This window comes from Schistosoma mansoni, chromosome W (genome assembly GCF_000237925.1).
Source record: "Schistosoma mansoni strain Puerto Rico chromosome W, complete genome".
Classification (NCBI taxonomy): Eukaryota; Metazoa; Platyhelminthes; class Trematoda; order Strigeidida; family Schistosomatidae; genus Schistosoma; species Schistosoma mansoni.
In genome coordinates, this window is record NC_031502.1 from 35639660 (window position 1) to 35656449 (window position 16790).

Genomic DNA, 16790 nt, shown 5'->3' on the forward strand with positions numbered 1-16790 from the left:
GTTATAGCGTTATATTATAAGTTTTATATTCTGCATTTAGTAGTCAGTCTAATACGGAGCCCGCCGTTCGTTCTTTTTAAGATTGGACAACTAGATTTCCATGAATCTCTGTTAACTTCTACGCTGCGATTCAAACTTGTTACCTTTCAACTAAAAATCCAAACGCGCATACCACTGAGTTGCTAAATCCATAAATAAAACCTGTGACATTTTCACCAAGAATTGAAGTTCCATCTGAATAGCTGTAGACTGCAGTTTATTTTATTTTCTTTGTATCGTCATCATTTATAATTGTGAAACCACATTCAAAAGCAAGATGAAGACACTAACTTAACCTCGAGAAATTTCCGTAAACTGTATGATGGTTGATCAGGATTTAGATCAGTGACGTTTAAGTCAGTTGTGTAGTCCTGTAAACAGTTCGCATAGAAAATCGCACTTTGTTACTGGAATATTTCTAATTGCTTCGAAAGTTCATAAAAAATAACAATCACTGACACTTTTTTAAAGTTATACAATCAAAAATATATGAAGTATTTAATGAAGATTCAAACTGATATCAGCTCGTATAGTGTTAGATACAATGGAAAAGTGTTTTAATCTGGGACCGAACCAGAATGACATTGTCGTCTAGTCATTCACTTATTTCCAATGACTTTTAAAGTAATAACATGCATTGACAAGAAATTACCTTCAAAATGAACTAGTTCTGTTGGTTATACGTAAGTGACAGATTGAACATTTATTTTTCTCATAGTTGAATTCTTGGGTCAATTGAAGCTAGACCACCATAGAAAACCTGGAAGCACTGGACGGCCGTTTCGTTCGGGTCTGTTGTGAGATAGTAACTCACTGAAGAAAACGGTGGCGCGATTTCGTGGTTTGGTTGAAGATAGACATTAACACCGTTGGATGCCGGCTCAGTGGTCTAGAGGTTAATTGTTCGCGCGCGTGACAGATAGGTCCTGGGTTCAAATCCTGCGGGCGGGACCGTAGATGCGCACTTCTGAGGAGTCTCGTACTAGGAGGAAACGGGCGTTGAGTGCTTCCAGGTTTTCCGTGGTGGTTTATCCTCAACTAACTCATGAATTCAACTATTAAACTACTATAATTTCCACAAAACCCCTTTCTGATTTATTTTTCTAACGAAACAAGATAGTTTCATGAAAATTTTTATTTGAATATATTTATCACTTACCTGTATAATTCTTACTCTTTAATTATAATTTTTTGTGATAACACATTGACTTATTGCTTTGCTAATTGTTTCATGTAAATTTCTTTGTGTTGTTAAAAATTCTCTTGTAAGATTTATTTGTTGTTTCAACATATTATCCAGTGCAGTCAAACAAGGATTATAGGTCGTTAAAGCTAATTAAAAAATAATTGAGAAAAATTATAATCAATTTTCTAACAAGGTGTATTTATAAATTTCACAAATGAACTGTAATAGCTTTCTAAGCAGAGATAGATAGTGTCTAACAGAGTTGATATCCACTCCTGGGCTCGAACCCAATACCGTTCGCTTCAAATGCTATTGCGTTGTACTAGTTCTTGTTGACAAATTATATTTACTATGTAAAACAATAACTTTTCGTCATTATAAATGCTTCCAGTAAGTTTAATCAACCCAATGATTGCCAGAAAATTTCTCTGGCGTTTCCAGTCATGGTTCTTCCATTACACATTGAATTTTTTCTGAGTACTGAAATTTGATATATATGTTTTAGATAACCAATTACGCAAACGATGGAGATTAACAATTTCACAACTATCATAATTTATATCACAGGAAACTACTTGAAATATGATACTTACTATCTAATGTTTTGTAATTTATGAGCGATGACGTCATATTTTGCATTTTAAGAGTAGTGTTAATAGTAGGAGTGGGAATTTCTTCATATTTTATTATTGGAAAGTTGTGTGGAATATGGTAGTTTTGTGAAAAATAACCTGACCACACTGTTTGAACTTCAGCATCCTTTGATTGTCGAGTTTCAGATGAGTTTTTAGATATTCTAAAAACAAGCATAAAAATGAGGTAAACTTAATTATCCGCTGTTCGCACTATGATTTAATACTTCATGTCAATTTCGTTTATGGAGTTTCAAACTAGAAAAAGTCAGCTATTTATTGCTTCTAGTTTTCAATGGTTCTCCAGCTGTTGTTAGTTCGTGGTGAAAATTTACTATCATACTGAACAAACTCGTTGAATAGTTTTTCAGGGCTAATGCCTAGTGGGTTGTATAACTGAGAATGCAGAATAAAAATAAGATCAGGGTATAAGTTGAGCAGAACTACAAGCTCATTCAGTTGTCGTCTTGTGAACTTCATGTTTACTTCGGAATAATTATTTTTTATGTTACACAGTTACACTGCTTTAATCGATTTTTTTGTATTTGAAAAGTTTTACTTCTTAATACATTCTCGTAATACCCAAATAGTCGTGTCTTTTTGTAATTTGATCGTCTTAGATCTTGTTATCAAAACAATGGTCAGATTATCAATTCAGCCACCTCATGTTTTTACTAATTAATTGTAATATCATAACACTGAAATTCAACTAATTAAAATCCATTCTTTGAAATCATAATCAAATCCCATCGTCCTATACATCATCTAATTCATCAAACTCTGAATAGGTGAAATTTTTATTTATGTACTGTCAAGTATATTAAACTTTCACCATGTCAGCAACTACATAAATTATTTACTGAATAATATCTGTGATTTTGGATAGTTGTGTTGTCTAAATGATGTTTCGTAAATTTAAGATTCATATTTTTGATTGGTCACTGGTTTTGCCTGAAAAATGTTACACTTTTATGAAATATAAACGTAAATTATGAAAGTTTTGAGCAGTATTGTTTAAATTGGATACAACTTTATAAATAATTAGTATTTTGACAAATAGCGTATCTGTACTTACTTCTTAGATGAAATCGTTTCACGTAAATTTGTTTTATTCAATGGTCCAAAGGAATTCATAGGTACTAATTGATGATTGGAGAAAACGTTATATAACATTAACACACATAAGATAGTCATAGATACTATTTCAAATTACATCAGGATCTTACTTCATTTAAAAGAATTCACTATATTATCTATTGTCAACAATAATATAATGTTAACTTTATATCTGATTAAGTGGTTTGTGTTCTGACTAGCTTGATAAATCGTTAACAGTATATAAAAATAAAAAGTGTGAGAATACAGTCATTGGTAAATGATAAATGAAGAACATTGGTAGTGAAGTTGTAAAACGAGGGTACCATTCCTAGAATTGAAGAATATATGGAACTCAAAAGAACTGTAAGCCAACATCAAAATCAGAATCTTCAGTACGAACGTTAAGACAGTTCCGCCGTGCGGACCAGGGAACATGTTACACAGGGAAGTGCAGGCACACAACAAAGGAGTGAATAACACGTGAAAACAACTGGAAAGGAAAGCTCAGGATAGAGTAGGTAGGAAAATTCTTGTTGGTGGCCTCTACTCCACGAGGGGTAACAAGTGTAAGTAATTCAACAAGGATTAATAATACAAATAAAGTAAACATTATGACAGAATATACTATGTTGTATTGAAATATCTGCTTAACCCATTCAAAAAGGAAGAGGTTGACAGTGTTATAACCCTAAAAATAACGAAAAACACCTGTTGAATATATTAGACTAAATTTTTCAAAATCTCTTTAACAGGAATAACTATATCCAATGACGATTGGGATATTTTTACTTTTACCTGATGGCTTTCTTAATATCAATAAATTTTAATAGGCCTAATGAATAGAACTTCGTTGAGATTGTCCATCAATACTTGTTAACTTCTTAAAATACTTTCTAATCAACTTAGGTTTTTATCGTGAAGAACTGTGAAAAATTAAACTAGCAAACATCACAGCTAACTACAACGTACTTAAAGCGTCCAAAACACTCAGAGTGTTAGTTTAAATAAGAATTTCAATGAAATTTTATGGGTATGTAAGCATCCAGTCAATGAGTTGTTTCATTCATTACATTGAAAACTATGTAACTTCCATACTCTGAAAAATATCGTACTTGTACAAATAGTATGTTACATGTATTTGTTGAAATTAAATGACGGGAAATTTATTCCCTAGCAAAATACACAATATATGTAAATAATCATTGATTATCAACGAACCTTCATTATAAACTTTTTGATTTATTAGACGATCAGCCTTCTTTGTTTTAGGTGATAATGATCTCTGTGTTGTGATTAGATTGCATTTTAAATTTTCTTTAGTTGAACTAATTAGATCTTGTTCATTTTCAAAATCATCTGAATATTCATCAATTTCACTAGTATTATTTTCATTGTCCATTTGACAAGATATCTTCTCTAATGGAAGATTTTTATTAGATATCTCCTCCGTCAATGTACGTGAATGGGAGTTTTCACATTCAATAACTTCTTCAATTTCCATCAGTGATTTTTCATCTAAGATAAGTGAGTTTTATTGATAAGAATTTTAAGTATAAATATCATCGCAAAAAAAACACCAAGCTATTTCACGAGTAAATCTTCCTTGCATTGCTGCACTAGTGAGTATGTTTCTTTTTTTGTCTTTAAACTTGGGAAATTTTAAACGGAATAGTGAAAGGAAATGACATAAGGAGGATACAGAAATTACAATTTCAGGAAAGATATAAAATAATAATAGCAGAGATAGGCGATAGTATTTAGTGAAGTTATATGTGATTAAATATGAAAAAAATCCAGAAAAGAATAATCATAGTATTAAGTGTCTAGATACACGATGTCCGCATCTAAAAAAAGCGATCTACAGAACATATCTGAATGAGCTTGTCAAGTCGCACTGAGTATTAATAGCTGAGTTATCTATTCGATAGTATCTACGGTATTGTCATTTTTCAAATACAGAAAAAAAAATTTTTTTTCCTGAAATTGTGAAGATTTAAGTCATTCCATTTCGAGACGGTACATGAATAGAATAAGAAATACATGAACTGAAAGTATAAGAGTTCAATTCATTAGCGAGGATAAGATGTTTCAAAAATAATTTAGAGAAAGCTAATAAATAAATGCATCTCAGCTACTGAGACCAATTTTAAATTACTTAAAATAGAATTAATACGTCAAGAACTTCATCAAATTAATTTGTCCTTCCAGTGACAAATGAGAGTGATATCTAGGATTGCCATTAACTAATGTCATTGTTTATCCATAGTACTTTTTGTGACTGATATTTCATATGTATTATCACTGCATATTTTGATAGATAGTATTTAATATCAGTAACAAATCTAGCTGTAAATCTATAACTTCCATAAAAACTTACACTTTACCTAATTTATTTTATTATATCTTTTAATATGTTGATTTTATTTCAGTGAACTTGCAATTCTCCTTTATTCAGTTAGGTTAAATACTACTCAGCCATATTATATGGTTGTAGGTAGCTGGTAAAGGAACCTTGGACCAAGTTTTCATCCTGTATAGCACTCATTAGCAATTCGTACTTCTTTCATGATGGAATTAATGATTCCTAATGGATCCGAATCTGAATCACCCAGCTTCACAGTCTAAGTCGTTACCACTGAACTTTTCTGTCTATAATTGACCTCCTGTAGGACTGAAACATATTTACAATTGATCGTTCACTAGGTAGTTATTAATGTCATATTCGTCTCATCATTTGGTTATGATTGAAATTTATCTAGTAAGTTAGCTAGTATGTTTAAAACACGTATTCTGTATATATTACTGGTATTTTATATTTATTAATTACAACAAAACAGAAACTCACTATACGACTTGTCAAAACGACTTGTTGAGCAATAACTTCCGCAATCTATCCTATTGTCATTCATTAATTCATCAACAGATAATATTAATTGATCATCGAATGTACTCATTTTGCTTTCATTTCGTGAAGCTTCTAGGGAAATTTAATTTCAGTAAATGAGGAATTATTTTATGAGTTTACAGTTTGAATTTATAAATCAATACATATTTCACAAACTTAAAGTAGGAATCTTAAACTTGTACCTCAGATGGTAAACTAGTTAGTAATAGACGTAATAAGCGTCATGGTATTGAGTCGTTTATAATAATATCAAGTGAACAGGTATTTGTCCTAACGTTCAGATGTAAATCCTCAAAACAAGTGGAAACAATTAGACTTATTGTTTAGTTTCATTACTTTCAGCCTACTTTCTATATTCTTGTTTAATGTCATATTATTTATTCGGTATCTTGAAGCAAATTTAACTCTTTTTACGGTCTATTTATTAGAATAAGCAATATTTCTCAGTTGCACTGAACCACTTATCTTACCAATTCACACTCCTATTTCAATGTTTCGGATCATTCTGTTTTTCCCAGTTTATTTCTCCTGTGATAATCCTATTTACTTCGAACAGATCGTTAATTTACAAAACGTGGGGTCAGATGCCCGATTCATGACCAAGAAGAAAGAACCAGAGTAGCGCTAGACGACACTTCATTCCATGCAATTACAGGCAGTCAATTGGCGGAAATGAAATCATATATTTATTGGTCAGTAAATTGGGTTCCGATTTGTTCACAATAGGTGAGCAATTATACTTACTTTCGCTACCACAAATCACCACAGTATATTTAAACAAATCCAGAGAGTTACCCACTAAACTAAATCGTCTAGTTAAAATTCTCCTACATATTCTACTGTCATACTGTTATTTCACTAAACTAGATAATGACGATTTGGAATATAGGTACACAAATACAACATTCTGGTCACTAATAGTGACAGATTAATTAATTTTAAGATCAAGATTTCAAAAACCTATTGTAAACAGTTCTGGGTTTTATTAAACACAGAAAGAACTACCACGTAGTACAATTGCTATTTGAAAAGTTGACTGATATCTTGTCTACATTACAGATTCCATAGTTTGATAGAGCTTCGTTTGTAGTTTTTCGTCTATTCTGGGGTTTCATTAACCACTGAACAACCAAAATTGACATTACATAAAGACAAGTGTTCAGTACTCGCAACTGTTCAGTACCCTGTGATCAACTTCAGCGATCGTCCACACTAATTTCGAGTTAACACTTCTTATTCACTTAAATGTTTGATAAGGATTTTTGGATTCCCTTACAAGATATTTGAAAGCTCTCACACTTTTTCAGCATCTTCAGCAGCTGACAGGATATAGACAAACCTAATAATTTTCTTCCCGATTATTATTTGATAAATATAAGGGGGGCAGGCTTTTCAGCCTAATAAAGATTACTTATATGCTAAGTGATAAATCTGTCTTATTCCTTTTCTATATATATAAACTTACCTTTATTTGCACTACTCAGTGAATCTTTATTATTGAAGGATAAAACTGAGATTCTACTTAAATCATTCTCATCATTTTCTTGTACTACTAATAGTTCATTTATACCATTATTATTGACAGAATATTTTTCAACTTCTTTTGATTTTATCCCACTTGAATTTTTCGACTTTTAATTAAATAGAAAAAATGAATTCATTAGTTTGTTTTAATTAATAAAAAGGTAGATAATTTAAAAATAACTGATATAAAATAAGTCAATTGAAGCTAGACCACCATGAAAAACCTGGAAGCACTGGACGGCCGTTTCGTCCTATTGTGGGACTCCTAAGCAGTGCGCATTCACGATCCCCCGTCCAATGCTTCCAGGTTTTCCATGGCGGTCTAGCTTCAATTGACTCATGATCTCAACGATACAAAATTATTAAAATCTTCACAAAACCCCCTTCTGATATAAAATAAATTTATATGAATCAAGCTGTTTTCTGTTATAAAATTAAATTACATAATAAAATTTCTACAAATCCCTTCAAGGTAATTAATAAATAAATAAACATTGAATTTACCATGTTTTGCTGAAGTAATTGCCATAAATTTATGCATTCAAAAAGATTCAGTTATCAATCTTGCTTTGTTGTGACATCCTTCACAAATGTTTGTGTTATGCAATTTTTTCTTTTTACAACACTAATTATTATTTTACACATTCTATGTTATAAAGTATATAAGCTGATTTTTGACTATCCATAGTACTATGTTTAATCTTCAATACGAACTTCAAGATAGTTCTACTGTAGGGAATTGAAACTTTGGAAACTACCACAACCATCATCAGAAAAGTACAAGTATTTATAAACAATTGTCTATGCAAGATACTCAATGTACGTTGACCGGATACCACCAGCAACAGCCTACTATGGGAGAGAACAAACGAGCTTTCAGCTAAAGAGGAAATCAGGAAATAGTGATGGAAGTGGATATGACACACACTGAGGAAATCATCAAACTGCATCACGAGGCAAGCGCTAACTTGGAATCTTGAAGGGAAACAGAAAAAAGGAAGGTCAAAGAACATACTGCGTCGAGAATCGAAAGCGGATATGAAAAAGATGAATAACAACTGGAAAGGATTGCCCAGGACAGAATTGGATGGGGAATGCTTGTTGGCTGCCTATGCTCCTCGACGAGCGGTAACAGACGTAAGTTAGTACTATTATTTTTAGGTTGCAACTGATGAGAAACTCCGAAATACAGTGACTTCATATTATTCTGTCTTGTTAATAATTCTTGATCAGGTGAAATGTGTTTTCATTATACACAAATATGAACGTACTTTGTTATTGAATACTTTTTGTGTTGAATGTTTATTTAAATTTAGTGACGTTTTTCCTGCACTAAACGGAGTCAGCAAATCTTCAGTATTTTCATCTTCAGTTGTAGCTGGAGATTGTTTTCGAACTAGTATAACACAAATACCAAAGTATTAAAAACTGAATTAATATTCATCATGGTAAAACGGTTATCAGAAATGACACTACTAAGCTGTCATCTATGGAACCCAATATAAATTATAATGGAAAGTACGAAATAAAAAAACAGAATATCATTAATGAAATCCTGTATGCAAGAGAAACAGTCGTTATAAAGTTTACAAATCGCTGACACAATAAAGCGGTTGTTAGATGTTTCACCTTAAATTATGACTATCCAGTAGACATTTTTTATTCAGCACGAGCCCCGTTATCCTTAGTTTGAAAATTGCAAGCCCCTAAAATATCCTTCAAGCCTAAGAACAAGGTTTTTTTTATCTAATCATAATAATTTTACGTCTTTTTAAACATTATGTTAGATTAATTATTTCTTTATTATCTGTTATTCGTATACTAGCTCCACTATAGTTTTTATTTTTTTCAATACAGTTCCATGGACCAGTACAATAAATTGATGATGAATGATTTCAAGACAAAGTTTTACGGTCAAGCCTTTGTTGTATATTTCGAAAGTTGTTTTCATCTTAAACTTAGATCCGATGACTGTAAATGTATGGATCAAGGTGAAAATATGGGAACTAGAAAAAACCAAATTTCAAACATTACTTTAGTCTCATTATAGAACCTAGATATTTAGACCGCTAGGTGTTAGTCAGTCAGTCAGTCAGCTACAACGTAGGACCAGGCACATATATGCATCGGTCCAAGTTGCCATACCTCATTAGCACAACAAGATGAACACCGGATTCATAGAAGTAATTAATTTAGTGGTGGTAGTATATAAAGAAAGGTTGTATATAAGGATATAGTACAGGAAGGAAGAGAGATATGAATCAATTTTAATCTCATAGTTTAAGGGAAGATAAAGAGTGTATACACCTACGCCATTGTGATCGATTCTGAGCCATGTCACCCACAGTCTCCAACCATAGGTTACGATAGTCACGCGGACCCCAAACAAGTAGTCTGCATCTGCCAACATGGCTCAGACTAGAAGTTAGTGACTTCGAGCACTGATGCCATGTTTTGGTTTGACCGCCCCTAACTCTCTTCCAACCATCCCCAATACTAGTCATCATAGCGCGTCGTGGTAATCGGTGTTCAGGCATACGTAACACGTGGCCCAACCATCTCAGTCGATGAAGATTCATCACCTCATCAACTGATTTACCATCGTTCCCTAATACCCTGCGTCTAACCTCACTATTACTTACCCGGTGATCCCAGTAGATGCGAGCAATATTTCTAAGACATCTGTGGTCAAATACTAGCAAATTATGGGTATCTTCTACTCTTAATGGCCATGTTTCACAGCCGTAAAGTAGAACAGAGCGAACTGATGCGCAGTATACTCGTCCCTTAATTGATAGACGGATATCTCGTCTTCGCCATAGGTGACGTAAGTTGGCAAAAGCCAAACGAGCTTTTTGAATCCGTGCAGAGATTTCGTCAGACACCAACCCATTAGGGCTGATCAAACTTCTAAGATAAGCGAAGTTGTCGACGCGTTCGACTACTTCACTCCCTATCCTTAGTTCGGGTGTTGACGCCGGCCAGTCCTGGAGTAACAATTTACATTTGGATGGGGAGAAACGCATCCCAAACATCCTGGCATTATTACTGAGTTCCAACAGAAGACTCTGCATTTTGTCAGCGTCTTCACCAAACAGGACTATGTCATCTGCGTATTCTAAGTCGCTTAGTGGCCCCCCTGGTAGGAGATCAATTCCTGTAAATTCAGTCGACGAGAGTGTTATTTGCAGCAACAGGTCTATAATGAAGTTAAACAAAAAAGGGGATAGTGGACAGCCTTGACGTACACCACTTGAGGTTGCAAAATCATATGACAGTTCGCCATAAGCTCTCACTCGACTGGTAGTGTTCGAGTAAAGAGCCTTCACAAGGTTTATGTACTTCTGAGGTACACCTTTCAATGACAGACACTGCCACAGAACCTCTCGGTCTACAGAGTCAAATGCTGCTTTCAAGTCAAGAAAAACTATCATTGTCGGACGCCGATAAACGTGTTTGTGCTCTAAAACTTGACGAATGGTGAATATGTGGTCGATACAGCCACGACCAGGTCTGAAGCCAGCCTGATTTTCTCGTGTTTGCAGTTCACGAGTCTTAGTTAGGCGCCCGATAATTATTGAGGCTAGTATTTTAGATACTATGTTAGTCAGACTAATCCCTCTATGGTTATCGCAGGATGATTTTGACCCCTTTTTATATATTGGGACAATAAGTGATTGTGACCAGTCGGATGGGATTACATCCGTCTCCCAGATTTTAGCCAGAATATTAGTCAACCTAATCGCTAAAATTGGACCACCATATTTAAAGACCTCTGGAGCCAATCCATCTGGTCCAGCTGCTCTTCCTCGTTTCAGATTACCTATAGCCTTTTGAACTTCAAGTAGGGTCGGGGGGCCTACTTCAATGTTCCATTCAGGTTTTCTGGGAATAGTGGGTAGTTGTGCAGTAGCTGAAGGCCAGCTAAACTGTTCCTTAAAGTGTTCCGCCCATCGTTCTAAACGTTTGGGTTGAGAGCAGATAAGGGTTCCGTCTTTTTCGGAGATTGTCTCACTTACACTTGACTTCTTAATTCCAGTTTCTTTTATTAGTCTGAATAGTTGCCTGGTGTTGCCTACAGCCGCTGCCTTTTCCATCTCTTTTGCTTTCGTTGCCCACCACTGCTCACGATCGTTCCTTAGACTTTTAGTTAACCTAGATCTAATTTGTTTACGCTCTTCGTCATGTTCAGAGCCTGATGGGATGAGTTTACGCGAATCCATCAGTGAAATAGACTTAAAAGAAATCCATTGGTTTTTTGGAGCCCTATGGTTTAAATGACTAATAGATGTTACTGCTGTTTCCACAGCTGTTCGTCCGCTAGGTGTTAGCAGATTAATGATTGAGCAATTAAACATATAAAAATGTCACAATGTAAAATAATGAAAGATATAAGCATTTAGAGTGGAAGCTAAAAATAAAAACAGTTAATAGTTTTTGGCACTGAATAATAGTCGTTCGACGTTACAGTAAAAAATGGACTGGGAAATAAGAACCAAGAGGTTTAAAATCTTCTATTCAGTGGTATCGGACTTCTCACGGGCATAAAATCCCGAAATTTTGATTTTATGTTCAATTGTGGTCTTAAACTGTTGAGTGAGCTCAACAGCTGTACGGTGATCCTAGGTTTTGACAGTTCTTTAGCCGTCGCCAAGTAATATGGCAAATTTAGAAAACTGAGAGTAACTGTATAGATAATACTATAAAGTATTGCTGCACTCCAAATGATACGTCACTTAATATTAACAAAAGAGTTATAAACAACGTCCAATATATAACTGATACTAGTTTTGTTACTTCTTAACACGTTAATCGACATCGTGTGCTATATCCCTCCGCCAGAATTTCGACTGTAATTTCTTTTCCGCACACCTGCTGTTTTTCTCATTAACCTAGCGTTCTAGACTTGATCAATTATACTTCTCAATTGGTACAACTAACCTTGAGCAGCTATAATCTACACTCCTATCGATCTACAGGTCTCTTTTCTTCACTAACCTTGATTCAGAAGAGATGTCTGTAGCCAAGCTTCTACTATTATCATGTTTCCCGATCGTGGCTGCTAACTTGAAGTGGTGGTCGAGCATACCTATTTTGATGACTCAACCAAGTTATATTGGCTGGAACATATGTTTCTTTAGACCCTAAAATGCCTAACAAGTCGGTTGGAAAACGGTAAAACCAAAAGCAGGGACTTAATGTCATAAGATGAAGTTGTACTGCTGACTGTAGAGGGGTGTGACAGCATCAAGGTGTCCCCATAGAACAGCCAGCATCTGCAGCTATGCTACTATCTCAAAACTGAAGGGAGGAGTTAAAAAAGGTCGACCATGAAAATGTCTCACCTTACCACATGGACTTCCGTCTCCCCTCTAAATTTAAATCGTTATTCCAGGACTGGTCTGCGTCAACACCTGAACTAAGGATAAGGAGTGAAGCAATCGAACGCGCCGACAACTTGACTCATCTTGGAAGTCTGATCAGCCCTAATGGGTTGGTGTCCGACGAAATCTCAGCACGGATTCAAAAAGCTCATTTGGCTTTTGCCAACTTACGTCATCTATTGCGAAGACGAGATATCCGTCTATCAATTAAGGGACGAGTATACTGCGCAGCAGTTTGTTCTGTTCTATTTTAAGGCTGCGAAACGTAGCCATTAAGAGTAGAAGATACCCATAATTTGCTAGTATTTGACCACATATGCCTTAGAAATATTGCTCGCATCTGCTGGAATCACCAGGTAAATAATAGTGAGGTTAGACACAGGGTATTAGGGAATGATGATAAATCAGTTGATGAGGTGATGAATCTTCATCGACTGAGATGGTTGGGCCACGTGTTACGTATGCCTGAACACTGATTACCACGACGCGCTATGATGACTAGTATTGGGGATAGTTGGAAGAGAGTTAGGGGCGGCCAAACCAAAACGTGGCATCAGTGCTCGAAGTCACTAACTTCTAGTCTGAGCCATGTTGGCAGATGCAGACTACTTGTTTGGGGTCCGCGTGACTATCGTAACCTATGGTTGGAGACTGTGGGTGACATGGCTCAGAATCGATCACAATGGCGTAGGTGTATACACTCTTTATCTTCCCTTAAACCTTGAGATTAAAATTGCTTTATAACTTTCTTCCTTTCTATACTATATCCTCATATACAACCTATCTTTTATGCATTACCACCACTAAATTAACTACTTCCATGAACTTGGTGTTCATCCTGTTGTGCTAATGAGGTATGGCAACTTGGACTGATGCATATATGTGCCTGGTCCTACGTTGTAGCTGACTGACTGGCTGAATCTTCTCATAAAAAGGCCGTACGTGACCGGTCTCAAGAGGTTGTTCCTTGGGTTTTAAGGTCACGGTCCCAGGTCGCTAAAACCACTAATTCAGCTGCTTTTTCAGTCTCCTCAAGAGGAAATATATTTCCACGGTGTGGGCACCAGGGAAGTGTCAACAGTCTTCAAACCTTCATCTACACCTGAGGTCATCTTGTTGACTTTCGAATTCCTCCCTCATTTCCTAATAATTCTTTCGCCCCCTCGATTAACCCTTCTTGCATATTTTTATCTGCAGGAGCCACCAATGCTGGTGATCTGAGTTCTCGAAATGTTTTTCCTGGTCTCCTGAAACCTCATTACAAACTGTATGTTGAGGCTTTTCATGTTCAAACTTTGTACCAGGTAGGAGAACAGGCTCTTTTGGCTAATAATCTCGAATCTGGTACCATCTGTCTATGCTGCGTCTCAAAAACGCACATATGCGGTCAAGGTACGGTAAATCATTTGGCCTCGTCTTATAGATATAAAAAACTGGCAAGATTTCGCCTTTCAGGATCTGGAGAACTCTTTGCCACTTTGCGCAACCCTGCTCATGTAGGTATAGCATTAAGTTCAAAATCAGGACAGGCTTTATTAGACTGATTTCCAGTGGACTTTCACCTGCGCGCTGTCCGACCAGAAGCGACAGTATGAACTCGAAACGGCAGGTACACACGCCGTTGCCTTTTCGTTGTCTCTGCCCGCGCTCCGAATGATTGCAGCTCAGATGAGGTTAAAAATAAATTTTATGAGAGGATATCATACGTCCTTCGAAGAGCTAGACGTTATGATGTATTTATAGTGGTAAGTGATCTTAATGCTCAAGTAAGAAAACTTAAACAAGTCGAAAGGCACTTAGGCGTATCATATAATATTGCGGCTCAGTAAACAGATAATGGCGACCGTCTGCTGCAGTCATCTAGTTCTAACAAACACCAAGTTTAAACATAAGGAGAAACATCATCTGATGTGATGGCCCTCACAATTGACTCATCGGTGGTTTTAAAATTATCACAATACCATCAGCCATCGTTTAAGCGGCTTGATTGAAGACTGTCCCGTATTCTGGAGCACATGTTTATACCCGGATCATGCTCTAGTTCGAGCACGTATTTTTCTGCATCTTATTGAACTTAAAAAAGCCACAGCATGATAAACTCTTGGAGTTCAACTTAACTATGAAAACGTTAAGACTGTACTTCAAGAATAACTAGAGGAGTTTGTCAACCGGGAAATCCAACACAAGGTAGTTTGGCATCCAAACAGCTATAGTAGCAGAAGTGAAATGTACTAATAAATTAAACCAGCTGTCATCAGACTTTGCCACTTCAAGTGGTGTTGGTCAAGGTTGTCCGCTTTCTCTATTTTTACTCAACTTTATCACGGACATACTTTTAGAGATAACGCTCTTACCTTCTGGATTTTCAGAGATTGGTCTTCTATCAGGGTATTCACTTGTTGACCTAGAATACGCAGATGATATAGTTCTGTTCGTTGAAGACTCTGAAAAAATACAGGGTCTTCCGGCCACCTTAGGTGGCAATACAAGCATGTTTGAGATGCTGTTCTCTCCCTACAAATTTAAAATCTTACTTCAGGAACGGCTTACGCCATCGCCTGAATTAATGAAAGGTAGTGTAGCTGAACGCATTGACCACTACACTTATCCTGGGTGTCTTATCAGTCCTGATAGTCTGGTATCTAAAGAAATCTCGACATGTATTTGACAGGCTCGATTAACTTTTTCTAAATTGCGTCATTCGTGGTGAAGGCGAGATATCCATCTTCAGTCATAGAACGAGTTTACTGATCATCAGTTCGTTCCGTCACACTTATGGGTGTGAAGTATGACCATTGAGAGTAGAGGATATTTCAGGCTACTGGTATTCTACCATATGTGTATTAGAAGCATTGCTTGTGTATTTTTGGACCCATGGAATAAGCAATACCTGAGTTGGAAATAGAATACTAGGTAAAATGGGAAATCGATTGATGAAGTATTGAATATCAATCATCTGAGTTGGTTGGGAAATGTTTTACTCATGGCTAACCACCTTTTACCTGTTATAACAAGTTTTATGACCGTCAGTCTGAAAATTCTATCCTATTTAGGGGACGTATTGAAGATCAGTGCATCACCATCTATAAATTCACAGACTTTTGATGGAAATTTTATTGAGTAGTTTTAGATGTTCGAGATTCAGGTTCAAAGAACGATATCAACTTATTCCGATTATTCAGGTCATTGAATTCTGGTGAGACGTTGCCCTTAGACTTTCCTTAGTGTTACTTCTCACTTTATTTTGTAAGGAGCTTCTTCTTCGTTTAAAACGTGCAACCACCCTGGCTCAAGTACTGATTGGAAGCAATCGCTTCTCATTCAATAAGATTTAATTGTTATCTAAGCTTCAAACTCCTTATGTCATAAAATTACCAACTCTCTAAAATGAAACATATGATACAACTATAAAAAGCTTCGGAAAACTACAGAATTCATTTACCTACCAACATTTTTATGGATTCGTTTCTCTGGATTTCTTAAAAACCGTCTCCCACCTGCTGAACTTTCACTTGATATTTCATCAATCATGTATCCAGATATTTGCTCACTCAATCGAACTTTTGTCTCTTCCGTGTTTTTCATTGGTAACAAACTTTGTTGTAAATCAGAGAAAACAAACGTTGTTTTATTAGTAAAAGTGAGTAGCAATATTTCGGTATTTACTGTCTTTACCATAAACTAACCCGAGTTGAAAATATTTACTTCCGAATCGGGACCCGACAATTTAGTGTTTTCGCGAAACCTGAAAGTACTGGCTTATACTTCATGTGGAGTGATGTACCTGTATTGATAAAGTCTCTAAAAGGCCCCCTAGTACTCTCCTAATTTGGGTGATTCATCAGCTGATATTACCGTGGTAAAATTCAACTAACAATTACATGACTATTCGTAAAATAATAATACTATTCGATCTTATCTGTTCATATTAATATTGAATCACTTCCGCCCTAAAAAAATCCATCCCTGGTCTGGGTGATCCATCAAAACCCCAATGAGAAACTTCTAAACAGCTAGTGGGA

The 16790-nt window shown here is 35.6% G+C and overlaps 2 protein-coding genes across 2 annotated transcripts; both read right to left on the reverse strand.

Moving 5' to 3' along the window:
- Positions 1-1216: 1216 nt before the first annotated feature.
- Smp_136000 (hypothetical protein) lies at positions 1217-5909 on the reverse strand (the record flags this gene model as incomplete). Its single annotated transcript, XM_018789509.1, has 5 exons — positions 1217-1371; positions 1819-2021; positions 2933-2996; positions 4174-4470; positions 5801-5909. 5 exons carry the CDS (start codon positions 5907-5909, stop codon positions 1217-1219), a joined length of 828 nt encoding a protein of 275 aa, XP_018654945.1.
- A 3134-nt stretch (positions 5910-9043) lies between these two features.
- Smp_135990 (hypothetical protein) lies at positions 9044-16353 on the reverse strand (the record flags this gene model as incomplete). The annotated part of the gene is made up of 2 exons (XM_018789510.1): positions 9044-9108; positions 16215-16353. 2 exons carry the CDS (start codon positions 16351-16353, stop codon positions 9044-9046), a joined length of 204 nt encoding a protein of 67 aa, XP_018654946.1.
- Positions 16354-16790: the final 437 nt, after the last annotated feature.